The 14,441-nt window shown below is 41.3% G+C and overlaps 1 protein-coding gene across 16 annotated transcripts in view; it reads right to left on the bottom strand.

The window, feature by feature from the left end:
- TACC1 (transforming acidic coiled-coil containing protein 1) overlaps window positions 1–14,441 on the bottom strand; it is a 115,530-nt gene that overhangs the window by 20,811 nt on the left and 80,278 nt on the right. For 7 of the 16 annotated variants that reach the window (XM_073902483.1, XM_073902481.1, XM_025885924.2 and 4 more), the window contains 3 exons: window positions 8,168–9,269; window positions 4,553–4,613; window positions 2,295–2,502 (listed from right to left, as the gene is read on the bottom strand). In XM_073902483.1, coding sequence (XP_073758584.1) covers window positions 2,295–2,502; window positions 4,553–4,613; window positions 8,168–9,269 — 1,371 coding nt within the window. Of the gene's footprint in view, window positions 1–2,294; window positions 2,503–4,552; window positions 4,614–5,865; window positions 5,902–8,167; window positions 9,270–14,441 lie in introns of all 16 variants that reach the window. The other 9 variants (XM_073902488.1, XM_025885925.2, XM_073902486.1 and 6 more) reach the window with 5 other exon arrangements.

Below are 14,441 nucleotides of genomic sequence, written 5' to 3'. Positions count from 1 at the left end.
TGAATTTACATTCCAGCGCAGAAGGGTACCCTCAGACTAATTAATGTAGCAGATAAAACAATAAGCTCTCAATTTCAATGCCCGAAAAACTAAATTCATTCTCCTTCCCATACACTTTCAAACTTGTCTACCACCACCAAAGGCAACATTAAAAAGAAAAAATACTATGCTTTTTCTAATTAAAGGAATATGCACTCATTGAAGAAAATTTTAAATACGAAAAAAGCCACAATTCTAAAGCTACAATCCTCCATGTGGCAACAGCGAATTATTATTTTAGTGTACTATCAACAGTGAATTATTTAAAACACAAATGTGACCATCACCACTCTGCCTACAGATCTTCAATGGCTCCCCTTTACTGACAGGATCAAGCCCAGATTCCTCAGTACAACCTTGTTTTCCCACTTTTCCTGAATTCACAGAGAACTGCTGAGCATTTACCAACACGGCAGGTTCCTTCCTGCCCCTGGGAGAGATTCTCGTTCCCTGGGGCACATCTATGTGTCTATCTATCAAGACCTGGTGCAAAGGTGACTCTCCCTGGAGAGTCTGATTCCCCTGCCGGCCAGAACTCCTTTCCCACCTCCACAACGCTTACCACCCCTGCATGACGTAGCCTCTGCTTGCTCCCAGGACACAGCTGATCAGTCCCTGGAGCTGAAGCACTAGCTTTTCACTAACTCTAAGGACAGCACCGTGGCTAACAGAACCCCAGCTCTAGAAATTTCCATGGGAGGAATTTCCTCTAGTGAGGAAGAATATAATCCATCAAATATCTACATGCTCCTATACCAGAGGAAATTCAAAGATGAATCACTCATAGTCCTTACCCTCAAGAAGTTTATCAGAGACACCTGTTATAATACATGGAATAGGAGTTGTAAGAAATGCAGTGGGAACATAGTGTGGAAGCCAAGTCACACTTTTGACAGAAACCTGAAAGAACGACAGAATTTTTATAGAAGATGGCAAAGAAAGGCATTTTATTTTATTTTTATTATTTTTTAAAGATATTTATTTATTTATTTGACGGAGAGAGACACATGGAGAGAGGGAACACAAGCGGGGGGAGTGGGAGAGGGAGAAGCAGGCTTCCCGCTGAGCAGGGAGCCCAATGAGGGGCTCGATCCCAGGACCCTGGGATTATGACCTGAGCGAAGGCAGACGCTTAACGACTGAGCCACCCAGGCGCCCCAAGAAAGGCATTTTAAATGTAAGAAATAATGTAGGTACAAGAATACTCAGGATCATCCCTGGGATGATGTCAGAGCAGAAAGCGGCCTGGGAAGAAACGTGGAATAGTGCCTGGCACTTTTACTCTACAGATGGGAGATGGAGATGTGGGCAGTGGGCAGAGGCTGAGGGGAGAACTCTTGCAAAGTCTGGACTTCCACCTGCTTCCCTGGTTTGATGACATGTTTGTGATTTTTAATATTCTGAGTATAAAAGTCCCCAGATCAACTTACACTGCTGAAAATCTGAGTTTTTAATAATGTTTACAGTAGTCAGGAACATGGTTTCTAACCATCTGACAAGTCAAATTTAAGGCCACAGATATAACTTGGGACCTGGACAAGGGCCTCAGCTCTAGAGTTCAACAGTGAGAAGCTTCAGCATTGGTTAGTCTAGTTAGTTCTTATTAGAACATTAAGGATTTTTCAGGATATTGGTCAATTTCAATCTACCACAACGGTGAGCAGGAAAACGTATAATATTCTACTCATGAAAGCAATCTCTTCCCACATTAGCACTGCGGTTAAAAGACCGTGAAACCAGATTGTTGAGGTTCGAATCCTAGTTCTACCATTTGCTAGTCAAGTGACCTTGGCTGACTCACTTAACTTCTATGTCTCACCTTCCTTCTCTGAAAAATGGGGGAAAAAAACAATACTGATCAAGGAATAATCAGTTAATAGATGTAAAGCACTTAGAACTGTGCCTGCACACGGTAAGGCACTATCCGTGTTACTGTTATTTCTCTAAGTTGAACAACAATCACAACATGGCTATAGGCCACTATATTTTGCGATGTGGTCCCATACAATAAATGATTCAAAATTCAAGTAGTCTCATACGTCAGTGTCTCCTGTGCATTCTGCCACGCTCATCCCTGTGTCTCTGGTACTTCAACAAGACACCCTCCTGTGCCTCTTTTCTAGGTAAAGAAGCAAAGCATAGATCTCTCCTCTAAGTGACCCAATTCTCTAATCTCTTTAAACTGCCTCCTGCATTAGGCTTTCAGGCATTTCTAGGCTTAAGTACATTAGAAAGATGAACATATACTTCCATACCTGCTTCTGAGGATGAAAACGCATGATTTATGGTAGACACAGGAACATTGGAACATTCAAAGTACTCCAGGTCTTCCTCTGGCTCACCTTTCACCTCGGCCCCAGATGATTTCTGACCAGATGAAGTGGACGCCAGTTTCTCCTCATCAGTAGCGTGGCCATCCCTATTAGAAATATCTGAAATCTGGGCGATCACTGCTCCTTCATCCTGGGAAATGCAACAGATCAGATGCTACCGTTTAGGAGGACCAACAGTGGGGAAGGCGACATCTCAGACACCATTCCAGAGGGTGTCTGGTAACACTTAACCACAGATTTTGGTACCAGTCAAGGAAGGTGGGGTCTCTCAATCATGAATACTATGCTTTCTAGAACCTAAGTTCTGTTATTCACACAGACGTCTGAAAAATTAACCTTTTCTAGCCAAATTTATAAGCAAGAATTTTAAGTGGTCCACAGTGGTTCTCAAATATTTTGCTCGTATACTCCCTGAATTGTTTTGGAATATCAATGTACCCCTTTGTATTTTCAGGTGACATCCAAAAACTATTCAGCATAAATATAAAAAAAATATCTGGTATACTTTAAAAACTGGCCTTGCTTAATTCAATCTAGTTACTCTAGTGATATGATGATGCTCTGTCATCCATTTAAAATCAAACATGAACACACACTCTTTAATTTAAAAATTTTAAGTCAGAAATTTGCATCATTGCTTTTCCCCTCTGAATTTGTATTTCCCTTCTACTTCCACCAAGAAATTATTCTTTAAATAAAGCATTTGTATACTTGAAAGTCTTTTAAAGTTCTCCCTATCATTTTTCTCAGTTAAAAAAGTTAAAATTAAAAAAAAATTTCTATGACTGTAAGTCTCTAAGTATTAAGTTTTTCTTCTGGAGAGTTAATCAGTGTACATAACTAATGCACAATGTATCCTAAAATTATTACAACTTTTGATAAGTACTATCAAATTCAAAAGTTTTTACTAAAAACAAGTATCAATTACATTTTGTTGTACCAATTATTTAAAACTTTTGCAGTGTCATACGTGCTATTTTTCTGAATTAAAGGTAAATTTCTCATGGTTCTTGTTGCCTGCTTTAGCAGCATTTGAAAGTGGATACTTTACACATTTGTAATAGATGAAAAAAAAGTGAGAGGGCAAATTTTTTTTTTAATCTTCAGCCATATACCAAGTTGTTGGTCCAAACTGTGTAAAATAAGTTAAATTTAAAATGCACTTTATTAACCAATGAATGTATTTCTGTAATCAGTTATGCTGAAATAAAGTTTTAAAAAGGGTCTCAATCAAATAGGTCTGGATTTTTGTTTCTTTTATGTTTCCCAATTCATACAGTCCTGGACAAATATTTATTGCTAGAAGGAAACAAGGGTCCATATGAATTTTAATCCTGTTTTTCATTTTTATAATTATAAATCAATAAGAAGCCTTAGATATTTAAGCTTATTTATACAAATAGATTAAAGAGAAAAAAGTTTTGTTATGACTCTCGATTCTTGGAACCCCTTTCCAAGTTACGTACCTAAAAATTCTATCATCAAAAATTATTTTGGGGGGGCTCCTGGATGGCTCAGCCAGTTAAGCATCTGACTTTGGCTCAGGTCAAGGTCTCATGGTCCTGGGATAGAGCCCTGTTTCCGGGATTCCTGCTCAGCGGAGAGTCTATTTGTCCCTCTGTCCCTACCCTGGCTCATGCTATCTCTCTCAAATACATAAAATCTTTAAACAAAATAATTTTACTGAGATATAACTGACATTTAACATCGTGTCGAAGATAATTTTTAATGATCTATCAGGTGGTAACTCAGGTTCTCCTACTTTGCTAAAAGCAACGAACTGGAAAACCATCTGACTTAAAAAAAATTATCCAGTTATTAGAATCAATCACTTTCTTAAACATGCATCAATACTTCAAATCTGCCCTTTGTCTGATGTCCCAGACGTTTCATACCCAGTAAAAATGCATCTTAGTAAGATTTAGAATGGGAGGAAACTTCACCCAATACAAGTGGGAAAAGGGTTAATGTGAGGGGGCTTCCCTGTTCTCAGGAGCCTTCTCAGGTCACTTTAGGAAATTAAGGGTCTGGAAATTGGTTTCCTCAAAGCCAGATACTCAGACACCTGTCAGAAACTCTTCATTAATCCCCCCTGGCTCCCCCATGCCCCCCAGGAGGATAAAAACTCGTTTGGGGTGCCCCTGGTCTAAGAGACATTCTGGTGATGGGCAGAGACTCACCTGAGAACAGCCATCCAAAGCAAGAGACTGTGTTTCATATTTCTTCACCTTACAGCCACTCCTGGAAAGGAAAAAACAAAAAACAAAAAACAAAAACAGGCCATTTTGGAATCACATTGACAGCTTCCAAGCTATGAGATGGAGCAGAGAAAGCAATGTGTGCAGAGAAAAAGCCAAAGCATACAGCACCACACACGTTCTACATCTACACACTAGAGAGGGGAACACCTTTCACATCTCTGAATCTTCTCCCAGGGGAGACAGGGCAAGCAGAACTAGAGCTCAGCTCATTCTCTGAAAAGACCTCCTCATGTGCTTCTGTGGGACGTTTAACACCAGTACCCTGACGCCTGCGGTTTCTGCTTACACACCACCAAGCCTTTCAGAAGTACCCTTAGCACCTAGAGACATTCAGTTCATCTGATCCTTACTCACTTGGCTGTGACAATTCATTAGAAAAATTACCACACTGGACCAGATTCTTTAAAAAAGTTCTTTATTGCACTAAAAACCACGTAAGTCTGGTAAGACAGTTCCAGACCTGTGTGCTAACAGAGAAGAACTATGGTCAACTGAAGTACAAAAATAAAAATATTTGTGTAAATGGTTACCATTTCTAATAAGCAGTAAGATGGAAAACGAATGTCATGTTATTTGTGCAAAGACTGGAACTGGCACATAATTTATGACCTGAAGACTAGTTCAGATTCCGTTCAGTTTTAATGAACTTAAAATTCCCAGTAAAAAAGCCACTCCGCCAAAATAAATGAATTTACAACTTTTTCTTCTTCTTCTGGGGGTAGGGGGAAGGGAGGAGCATATAAAGTTACCAGAATGTGCATGATCACTATCTAGTTTCTGGATTTTTCTTTTACTAATGGTCTTACTAAATGCCACCCCCTGCTACCAAACCACCAAATTGGAGTTGCCTCTAAAATGTATCCCGTTTCAAGCCAGCAACCTTATCCTATCAAAAAAGTCAATTATTTCCAACAACAGCAGAGCCGTCCCTCAGACCACTGTCGGGATAATCTCGGGGCCAAGCCAGCGCTCATTATCAAAGTGCCACATGAGGCGTGCCAAGCCAGGGAGCGCAAGCTCTTGCACCTAAGGTGGAAGGCTGATCTCCACTCCTTTAGGTACAAATTGCAAGGCTAAGCTGACTCATGAAGTGGCAAATGAAATGCAAAAAATCATCAGAAGGTCAAACTCAGAAACAAGCCAACATGCTATGGAGAGATGGTCTGGGGATGGTCTGGGGAGAGGAACTGCCAACGGTCCCAGGGACAAACAGAAACAGCAGAAGTACTTACAACAGAAAACAGAGAAATTTCACTTGTTCAGTAGTCCTGATGCACCAACAAAATTAGAGACAGAAAAGAGACAGACAGATGGAGAAAAAAATCATGTAAAGCCTGGAATATTTATCTGTAGTCTGGCAGATGTAAAGGCTGAAAAATTCTTTCTATGAGGTGGGATACAAATAAAAATGTCATATTCATGAATGTTATCATTGGTGAGCAAATGATTATCAGGAATCTCTCTCTAACAGAGTAAGAGGAGTAGAAACACTCAGAAATGCCTCATATTCAAATTTATAGATGAAAAGTGAACTTCCAAATATTTGTCAATATATAAAACCAACATTTCACTACTGAGAACATTTACTCACGTCTCGTCATCCAGATTAAAGGCAATGTGTGAATACAATAGTTCACAATGGATCAGATTATAACTACGGTATGTGTGTATCACTAAGAAGCTTACTGTGATTTTACATAATTTATTTTATTTGAACCATAAAATACCAATCATAGATGGTACAATGTCTCCACTTTACAGAAGAATCTGAGATGCCAATTGCATGCATCTTTTAAAAAGCCCCACAAGTAACCTGCTAACAGAACTTCTAACTTTCCACTCGATCCTACTTCACAGGGACAACTCCAGCCCTTCCTACCGATGAAGGGATTTTCTAAACAAAACCCCAGAGTTACACAAGAGGTGGAGCACCCTCTCTTACAGAAAGAACAAGGAGATAAGAGTTTTGATTGCATAAGAGTTAGGAAAAAAAAATCTGTAAGGTATATTAAATCAAGAAGTTCACTCACCAAGAACAGAATAGGAGGGAAATGCCACCGGGTGAGAGTGGCAGGACCTGAGAGGGTACTTCTTGCTACTGCAAATTAGGTGTAGGATAAACTCCCCTCCCTTTGGTCCAGATTTACTCTGATCTAACATGAATGCACTGGCTACACGGCTTCAACATGCAACTGTAGGGAGGCCCCCGATGACTCCTTAACAACCTTGCTAGCCAGAAGCACCCCGTATTTCAGACATCCCACATTACGAAGCACCAAGGCAATGACGGGGCCAACACATACCCGAAGCACTGACTAGAGAGAGGTAACCAGCCTCAGTCACAGAAGAGCACTCTGAGGATGCCCAGTCAATATTTTCCAGGAACCATGTAACTGCTCATATATAATCAAAGAACAGATCAAGAACTACTTGCTGACATTTCATTCACCTTGGACATTCTGGGGTTGCCGAGGAACTGATTTCTCATGGCTCAAGCTTCTTGGTCCTGATGCTTTCTGCTCTTTAAATTTTTCTAGTATAATGCATCATGCCATCTAGCATGCTCCGTTAGGTCACAGTACTGCGGACCATTACTTCCCTGACTCATCTATGGTGACAGCTAGAAATAATTGTACTTCTCATCCTCCCTTTTCACATTTCATCCTCCATGTCATTGGTCCTTCTCTAATGTCACAGGGTCACAAAGGGATATACTGTAATCAACCCAAGTTCTGAGAATAGGTAACCCTGTAACAAATTTAAACTGAAACTTTACATGGAAGCCAGCTTGATCACTCTGAGAACTCCAAGGACCTTCCAAAGGTGGTTATGGAGGTCCCAGAAAGCAGGGGAGGAGGAGGAGGGAGACAACACACAACAAAAGACTAATTCAGTCAGATTTACATGAACGTTTTAAAATGTTCTTAATTCTCACGGGACATTTACTGCCTTACTGATGGAGCCAGAAGCTAAACAGGGAGACACAAGAATTCTTACCAACTTTTAGCGGTAGGTTTGTTTCCAACAAAAATCACAGCTTCCTGTTTTAAGTGAAAGACTTCTAGAAGACCTGTTGGGACCATTCTGCACATGTTACCGATACTAGACAGGTAATCTGGAGGCTTGGAATTTTTGTTTTATCCACAGAGAATCTGAAGGTGGTGGCTAGCACTGACACTTGAATTCTGCTGATAAAGTTAATTCCTGACAGCCCAGATAGGATTTCTGAAAACCATCAAATCTCTACCTATCGTGCGCTATTCTTTTTTTTTTTTTTTTTTTTAATAGGAGAAAAGTACCCAAACTGTGGAGCTTGAATATTCAGAAACAAGGCAGATGCCTGAAAAGGAAGCCTCTGGTGTTTCTGACCCTACACCAGAGTTAAGCAAAATACTGAAGACTGCTACACAAAGCTATGAGCTGTGTGTCTGCCCTGCGGCACCTCAAAGGTAACTTCAGTTGGACAAAACCAGAGCAGTCGGCTGCCAAACTCAGAGTACACAGAACACAACACCCACGCCCATCGTCACTCACGTTATTAAACGCGACTTTGCCTTCTTGGGTGACTCTAAGATTTCATTAATATGATTACCGGCGGGAGAACAAAAGTCACTGCTTGCTAACGTTGTAGTTGGTTTAAAGGGATCCATGGATGCGTCAAAGTGGTAGGAGCCCTTAGAGGAGAGAGGGGGGGAGTTCTGCAGAGTGGAGTGGCCGCCAAAGGGATTGAAGTTGTGGTGATCCCACTGGCTGGGATCCAGCTTAGCAGATGCCTGGGAGGGAGGAGCACCATGTGCAGTGGGGTCTGTAGGCCGGTCCGCGCCTTTGGCGCCCACCAGCTTACTAATACTATCTTTCTGTACCTTGGGAGGCAGTTTGCTACCCAGTTTCCTGCCAACCTTCGTTGGAAGGCCTTTCCTGGACTCTATATTTTCCACATCTTCTGTGAAATCAAACTCTAGTTTCAGAGATGAGTGCCTTGATTCCTCCAGCAGCTCAACTCCTGAGTCGTTGGTGTCACTGCTGGGAGGGCCCGGCATTTCCTTCATATCAGGGGGAGATTTCTGGATCCTGGCACCTCCTAGCAAAGCATTTGTGTTCCCATCTGTCTCATCGGGACAGAACTGATAGGCTGCCTGGGGGAGAGGTGTGCCCTCCAGGGTAGTATCAGTTTCTAAGAATTCGCCGATTGTCTTCTTCCTCAGAGAGACGGGTTTAGGTTTTCTTAGCTTGCTTCTGCTGGGAACAGGCTCTGGACAGGAGCTGCCAGCCTTTAGGTCAGCTTCTGTGGAAGGCTCCAGTGCAACCCCCATGGTGTCTTCTGTCATTGCCTTGTCCGGAATGGCTTCTGGTATGCTGGAGGGCAAAGCCTCACCCGAGACCACAGTCACACAACCATAAGCGGCCTTTGTTCCTAGAGCTGCTGGGATATCCGTGGGATTCTTGGTTTCTATTGAAAATGGCCTCACTACTGAAATTTTGCTACTCTCATGTTCAGGTTCTTCTTTGGGATCCTTGGCCGCATAAGAATCAACAGCCTGCTGTGCTACCTCATTTTCTGAGGTTCTAGAACAAGTCTCAGATGAACATTTTTCAACCACTTCTGCTACCAGCTGTTCATCAGCTTCTTGTGATTCTAAAACAAAACACAAAAGCCATCTATTAAAGACTTATCTTTTTGGCATGGGTAAATAATCTCTACTAGCCGAATCCACAGAGACAAGCACCAAGTTCCTCCCTCCTTGCTTTTATTAAGCATCTCTAAGATTCAGCAAGGCCGGCAGAGCAGCCTGAAAGGGGACAGCCGGTGCTACCTCTAAAATCAATTTTCCTAGCCCAAACTGTATGCGTGTTTTATCCCAGTTATATAAACAATAATTATACCAAATAGAGCTATTGAAGAAAAAGCTAAATAGATCGAGAGACTGTTCCATAGGCTAAAATAACTGGACTGGAAAGAACATTAAAATGATGCCAGCTAAGGTAGAGGGGTCAGATCTGGCCCCTGACAGCTTCAGGGTCTGAATGTTAGGCAGGAAGCAGATTTTCATCTTTGGATGGCAAAAACAAGTATTCCCTCTTTCCCAGAATATTGTTTAAATTACTGAACTGTGTTTAAATTATTGAACTGTTTCAAAATTAAATGAAAAACCCACCATGGCCTACCCACCATGGCAACTTCTCTGTAGACTTAAAAAACTAAAAGAATCAGGGGTGGTTGGGCAGCTCAGTCAGTTGGGCGTCTGCCTTTGGCTCGGGTCATGATCCCAGAGTCCTGGGATCAAGCCCCGCATCAGGCTCCCTGCTCAGTGGGGAGTCTGCTTCTCCCTCTCCCTCTTTCCCCGCTCATGCTCTCTCTCTCAAATAAATAAAAATGTGTGTGTGTTTAAAAAAAAAACAAAAACAAAAACAAAAAAACCTTGAAATTAAAAAAAAACTAATTTGAAAAATCAGATACAAAAGTGGCTTTAAAAACAAATAGTCCTGGGGCACCTAGCTGGCTTAGTCGATAGAGCATGCATGTGACTCTTGATTCCAGGGTTGTGAGTTCAAGCCCCACACTGGGCAGAGAGCTTACTCAAAACAGAAAAATCAACTGGATTTAATAAAACTTAAAAAAAAATACTGATGTCATTTAAAAACAATAATAACAAATAATCCTTATTTTACTAAGACACAAATCATACAATAATAAAGTTATTTTTTCTTTCAAAGCTCTGTCACTAAGCTGGGCCAGGTAGTCTCTCAAAGCACTTGTGAAAAATAAAGATCCTTTCTAACTTGGGTTTTATTAGAAGAAATGCTGCAATTAGGAAGGTGTAACATGAGGGTATTTCTTTCAAGAACAAACTAAGATGATGCTTTCCTAACTTTGATACCTGAAATAACAATAGAATAGTAATAGCAAAAACCAAATAAGCTGGTATGATCATGGTATCTCATGATTTTAAGGGGAACTCCAAGATGACCCTCTAATCCTACCTCCTAACCCTAATCCTAATACAGGATCAAAAAAACAGCACCATGGGAAGAGTTTTTTAAAGCACTCAGATATATTTTCACCTGACTCCTTTATGACTAGAATTAGGTAGGCAGTGGCTTACAAACTGTTCTGCACAGATGCTTCAGATATTCTGGACCAATGTCCAACGTCAGTTTTGTTTTCAAATATCCATTTAACTATTATTAATACTGTACTTTTTAAGAAGCTCTTAACATGGTATCTGGGATTTGCTTTAACATACTTCAAAAGAATTTCTTTTTTTAAAAAAAAGATTTTATTTATTTGACAGAGAGAGACACAGCGAGAGAGGGAACACAAGCAGGGGGAGTGGGTGAGGGAGACACAAGCTTCCCGCAAAGCAGGGAGCCCGACGCGGGGCTTGATCCCAGGACCCTGGGATCATGACCTGAGCCGAAGGCATACGCTTAAAGACTGAGCCACCCAGGCGCCCCCAAAAGAATTTCTTTTTAAAAATAGAAAGTAAACGGGTGCCTGGGTGGCTCAGTCAGTGCCCGACTCTTGATTTTGGCTCAGGCCATGATCTCAGGGTTGTGAGATGGAGCCCCATGTCGGGCTCTGCGCTGGGCGTGGAGCCTGCTTAGGATTTTCTCTCCCCCTCTCCCTCTGCCCCTAGGGAGCTTCAGGATGAGGGCTGGTCGCCAGAAGGGCCAAGCCAGGATGATGGGGTTGGAACTGTCAGCCCCACCCCACCCTCACCCTTAGGGGAGAAAAGAAGCAGGAAGCGAAGTCTAATCACCAACAGCCAACAATTTAATCAAACATGCCCACATAATAAAACCCACATAAAAACACCTGAACAACAGGGTCTGGGGAGCTTACAGGTTGATGACCTCCTCAAAGTGCTGGAAAGGTGGGGCACCAGAGAGGAGAGGGCAAGGACTCTCTGCACCTTCACCTCACTTTGTCTTTTGCACCCTGAGTTCTGTATCATCTAAGCAAATTGCCAAACCTGAAGAGGGGGGCTGTGGGAACCCCCAAATTTAAAGCCAGTTGGTCGGAAGTACTGAAATTGTATTTGCAACTGGCATCTGAATGAAGTGAGGGAGGGGAGGTGCACAGTCTTGTGGGAATGAGCACTTGATTTGTGGGGCCTGTGGAAACTATGGATAGTTAGTGTCAGAAGTCACCGAACTACTGATGCCAAGTTGGTGTTAGAATCTGAGAACATACAAGACAAGAAATTTGTCTTGAAACTGAATATTCAAAGGCACCTGTGAGTTTTTAAAATGATGCTGTTAAACACTGCAGTATTATATTTTCCCCCCAAAAAGACTGAAACTCGTGAGGAACCACTTCACATACTTTTTCTAAAATTTACACCTGCAAAATTAAGAAATTAGCCAAATTGTGAGATACTCTCAGTAACTCAACTTTGAAACACAAATTTCCTTCTGCTCCTCTTTCAGGCTTCCAGGACAGTTGAGCTAAAGTATATTTTCAGGTACTAAGTGTTTCGAATCCTCATTGGTCACTACTGACTTGTACAAATCAAGGTTTTCTCAATAACATATAACAAACGCAACTGAAATATGCTGATTTAGACCAATTTAGTTATTTTGTATTTTTCAATTTCATAAATCCCATTGTTTTAAAAACTGGTGTTTTGAACCTTTACAACTATAATATATATCACTTCCCACGATCTATCCAGTCTTTTAATAAATAGCTTTATTTGTATTATCCAAGTGGTACACATAATAAGATGATCTCATTCCAGTGTAAGTGGCATAACTGAGTACAGAGCAAATGCAATATGGAGAAGAACTGCAAGGGGATCAAAATTCTGGTGGCTTCGGCAAGGGTAATGAACAGAAGAGAAATATAGAATATTTGAGAAAGAAAATGAGGTAAAATTGATAAGGCTCCGTCTTTGGCTGGCCTGGCCATAGGACTGAAGTTGATGGAGGTATTAAAGATGATTCGTAAGTTTTTAACTTATGGAAAGACAAGATGTATTACCATCCAGTGACATTCAGGAAATACTAGCAAAGGAGTTTGTGGGCTGTCGGAGTGGGGCCAGGAGTTTGGCTTGGAGATGCTGAGAGCTGTTTGGGCCTTTGAAGTAGAGATGTTGAGTAGGCAGTAAGCTCAGAGAGCTGGGATGCAAATAATACTTGACATAACTGAAGCCATGGAGGTAGATGTGCTTCCCTTAAAAGTCACATGGAGGGCGCCTGGGTGGCTCAGTTGGTTAAGCGACTGCCTTCGGCTCAGGTCATGATCCTGGAGTCCCAGGATCGAGTCCCGCATCAGGCTCCCTGCTCAGCAGGGAGTCTGCTTCTCCCTCCGACCCTCTTCCCTCTGCTGCTCTCTGTCTCTCATTCTCAAATAAATAAATAAAATCTTTAAAAAAAAAAAAAAAAGTCACATGGAATACTACATAATTATAAGTTATTTCCATTTTACACTTTCATTGTTGAGCCTCAGCATATTTTAAATCTGAATTTTTAATTTTTTAAAATTTATTTTTCTTTTTAAGATTTTTATTTATTTATCTGAAAGAGAGAGAGGGAGAGACAGAGCATGGGAGGGGGAAGGCAGAGGGAGAAGCAGGCTCCCAGCTGAGCAGGGAGCTGATGAGCGGCTCAGTCCCAGGACCCTGGAACCATGACCTGAGCCGAAGGCAGATGCTTAACTGACTGAGCCACCCAGGTGCCTCAAATCTGAATTTTTTTATAGTTGGTATCTTTTTAAAAAAAACAAACAAACCAAAGCGTATCTAAAAGTGATTAATCCAATTTAAAATAAAACTTCAAGAAAAAAACCCAAGCTCATAGATAGAGCAGGCTGGTGGTTGCCAGAGGTGGAAGGTGAGTAAAATGGGTCAAAGGTACAAACTTCCAGGTATAAAATATGTAAGTCATGGGGTTGTAATGTATGGGGTGGTAACTACAGTTAATAACATCATACTGCATATTTGAAAGTTGCTAAGAGAGATCTTAAAAGTTCTCATTTTAAGAAAATAAACTTGAAGCTATGTATGGTGACAGATGTTAACTGGACTTACTGTGGTGATCACTTTGCAAAATATACAAATATTGAATCATTATGTTATACACCTGAAATTAATGTCAATTATATCTTAATTTAAAAACCTGAATTTTGGGGCGCCTGGGTGGCTCAGTCGGTTAAGCATCTGCCTTCGGCTCAGGTCATGATCCCAGGGTCCTGGGATCGAGCCCCGCATGAGGCTCCCTGCTCAGCAGGGATCCTGCTTCTCCCTCTCTCTCTGCGTGCCACTCTGCCTACTTGTGCTCTCTATCTCTCTGTCAAATAAATAAATAAAATCTTAAAAAAAAAACCACCTGAATTTTAACCATCTTTGTAAATTAAGAGTAGTATTAATAATGGCATCATAGTTTTATATAAAAGTGTCCAAATATTTTAGGGATGCATATTGGAACATATATGACATGATACCCAGAATTTGCTTTAAAAATATTTAAGCAACAAAACAAAAGACAAAGGAAAAATGCTGGAAGCAGGACCGAGAAAAATCTTGATAATTGTTTCATCTCGGCCCTGGGAATATGGAAGTTCTACTTTTCTGTGTGATGCTGGGAGCTGATCACAATAAAAATGTGTTTCTTTTCTCTCCCAGTGTCTTCTCCTTGTCATTGACTTGTAAACATTCACCATCAGTCTCCCTCATGGGATCCCTGGGTCCTCACACCCCCAGTCCTCTGTCCTTTCCTACAGGCTTGAGAGAACGTGAGGGGAGGCGAGGCTACAGACAGGAGGAGAGTGTGACCCACTTCTTGGAACCTCACCATCAACCCCACG

Source organism: Callorhinus ursinus, unplaced genomic scaffold, assembly GCF_003265705.2.
Source record: "Callorhinus ursinus isolate GAN/ISIS: 27379988/994484 unplaced genomic scaffold, GSC_fseal_2.0 scaffold17, whole genome shotgun sequence".
In the NCBI taxonomy this organism is placed as follows: domain Eukaryota; kingdom Metazoa; phylum Chordata; class Mammalia; order Carnivora; family Otariidae; genus Callorhinus; species Callorhinus ursinus.
The sequence above is the reverse complement of the archived record's forward strand: the minus strand, read 5'-3'. Positions and strand labels throughout refer to the sequence as shown.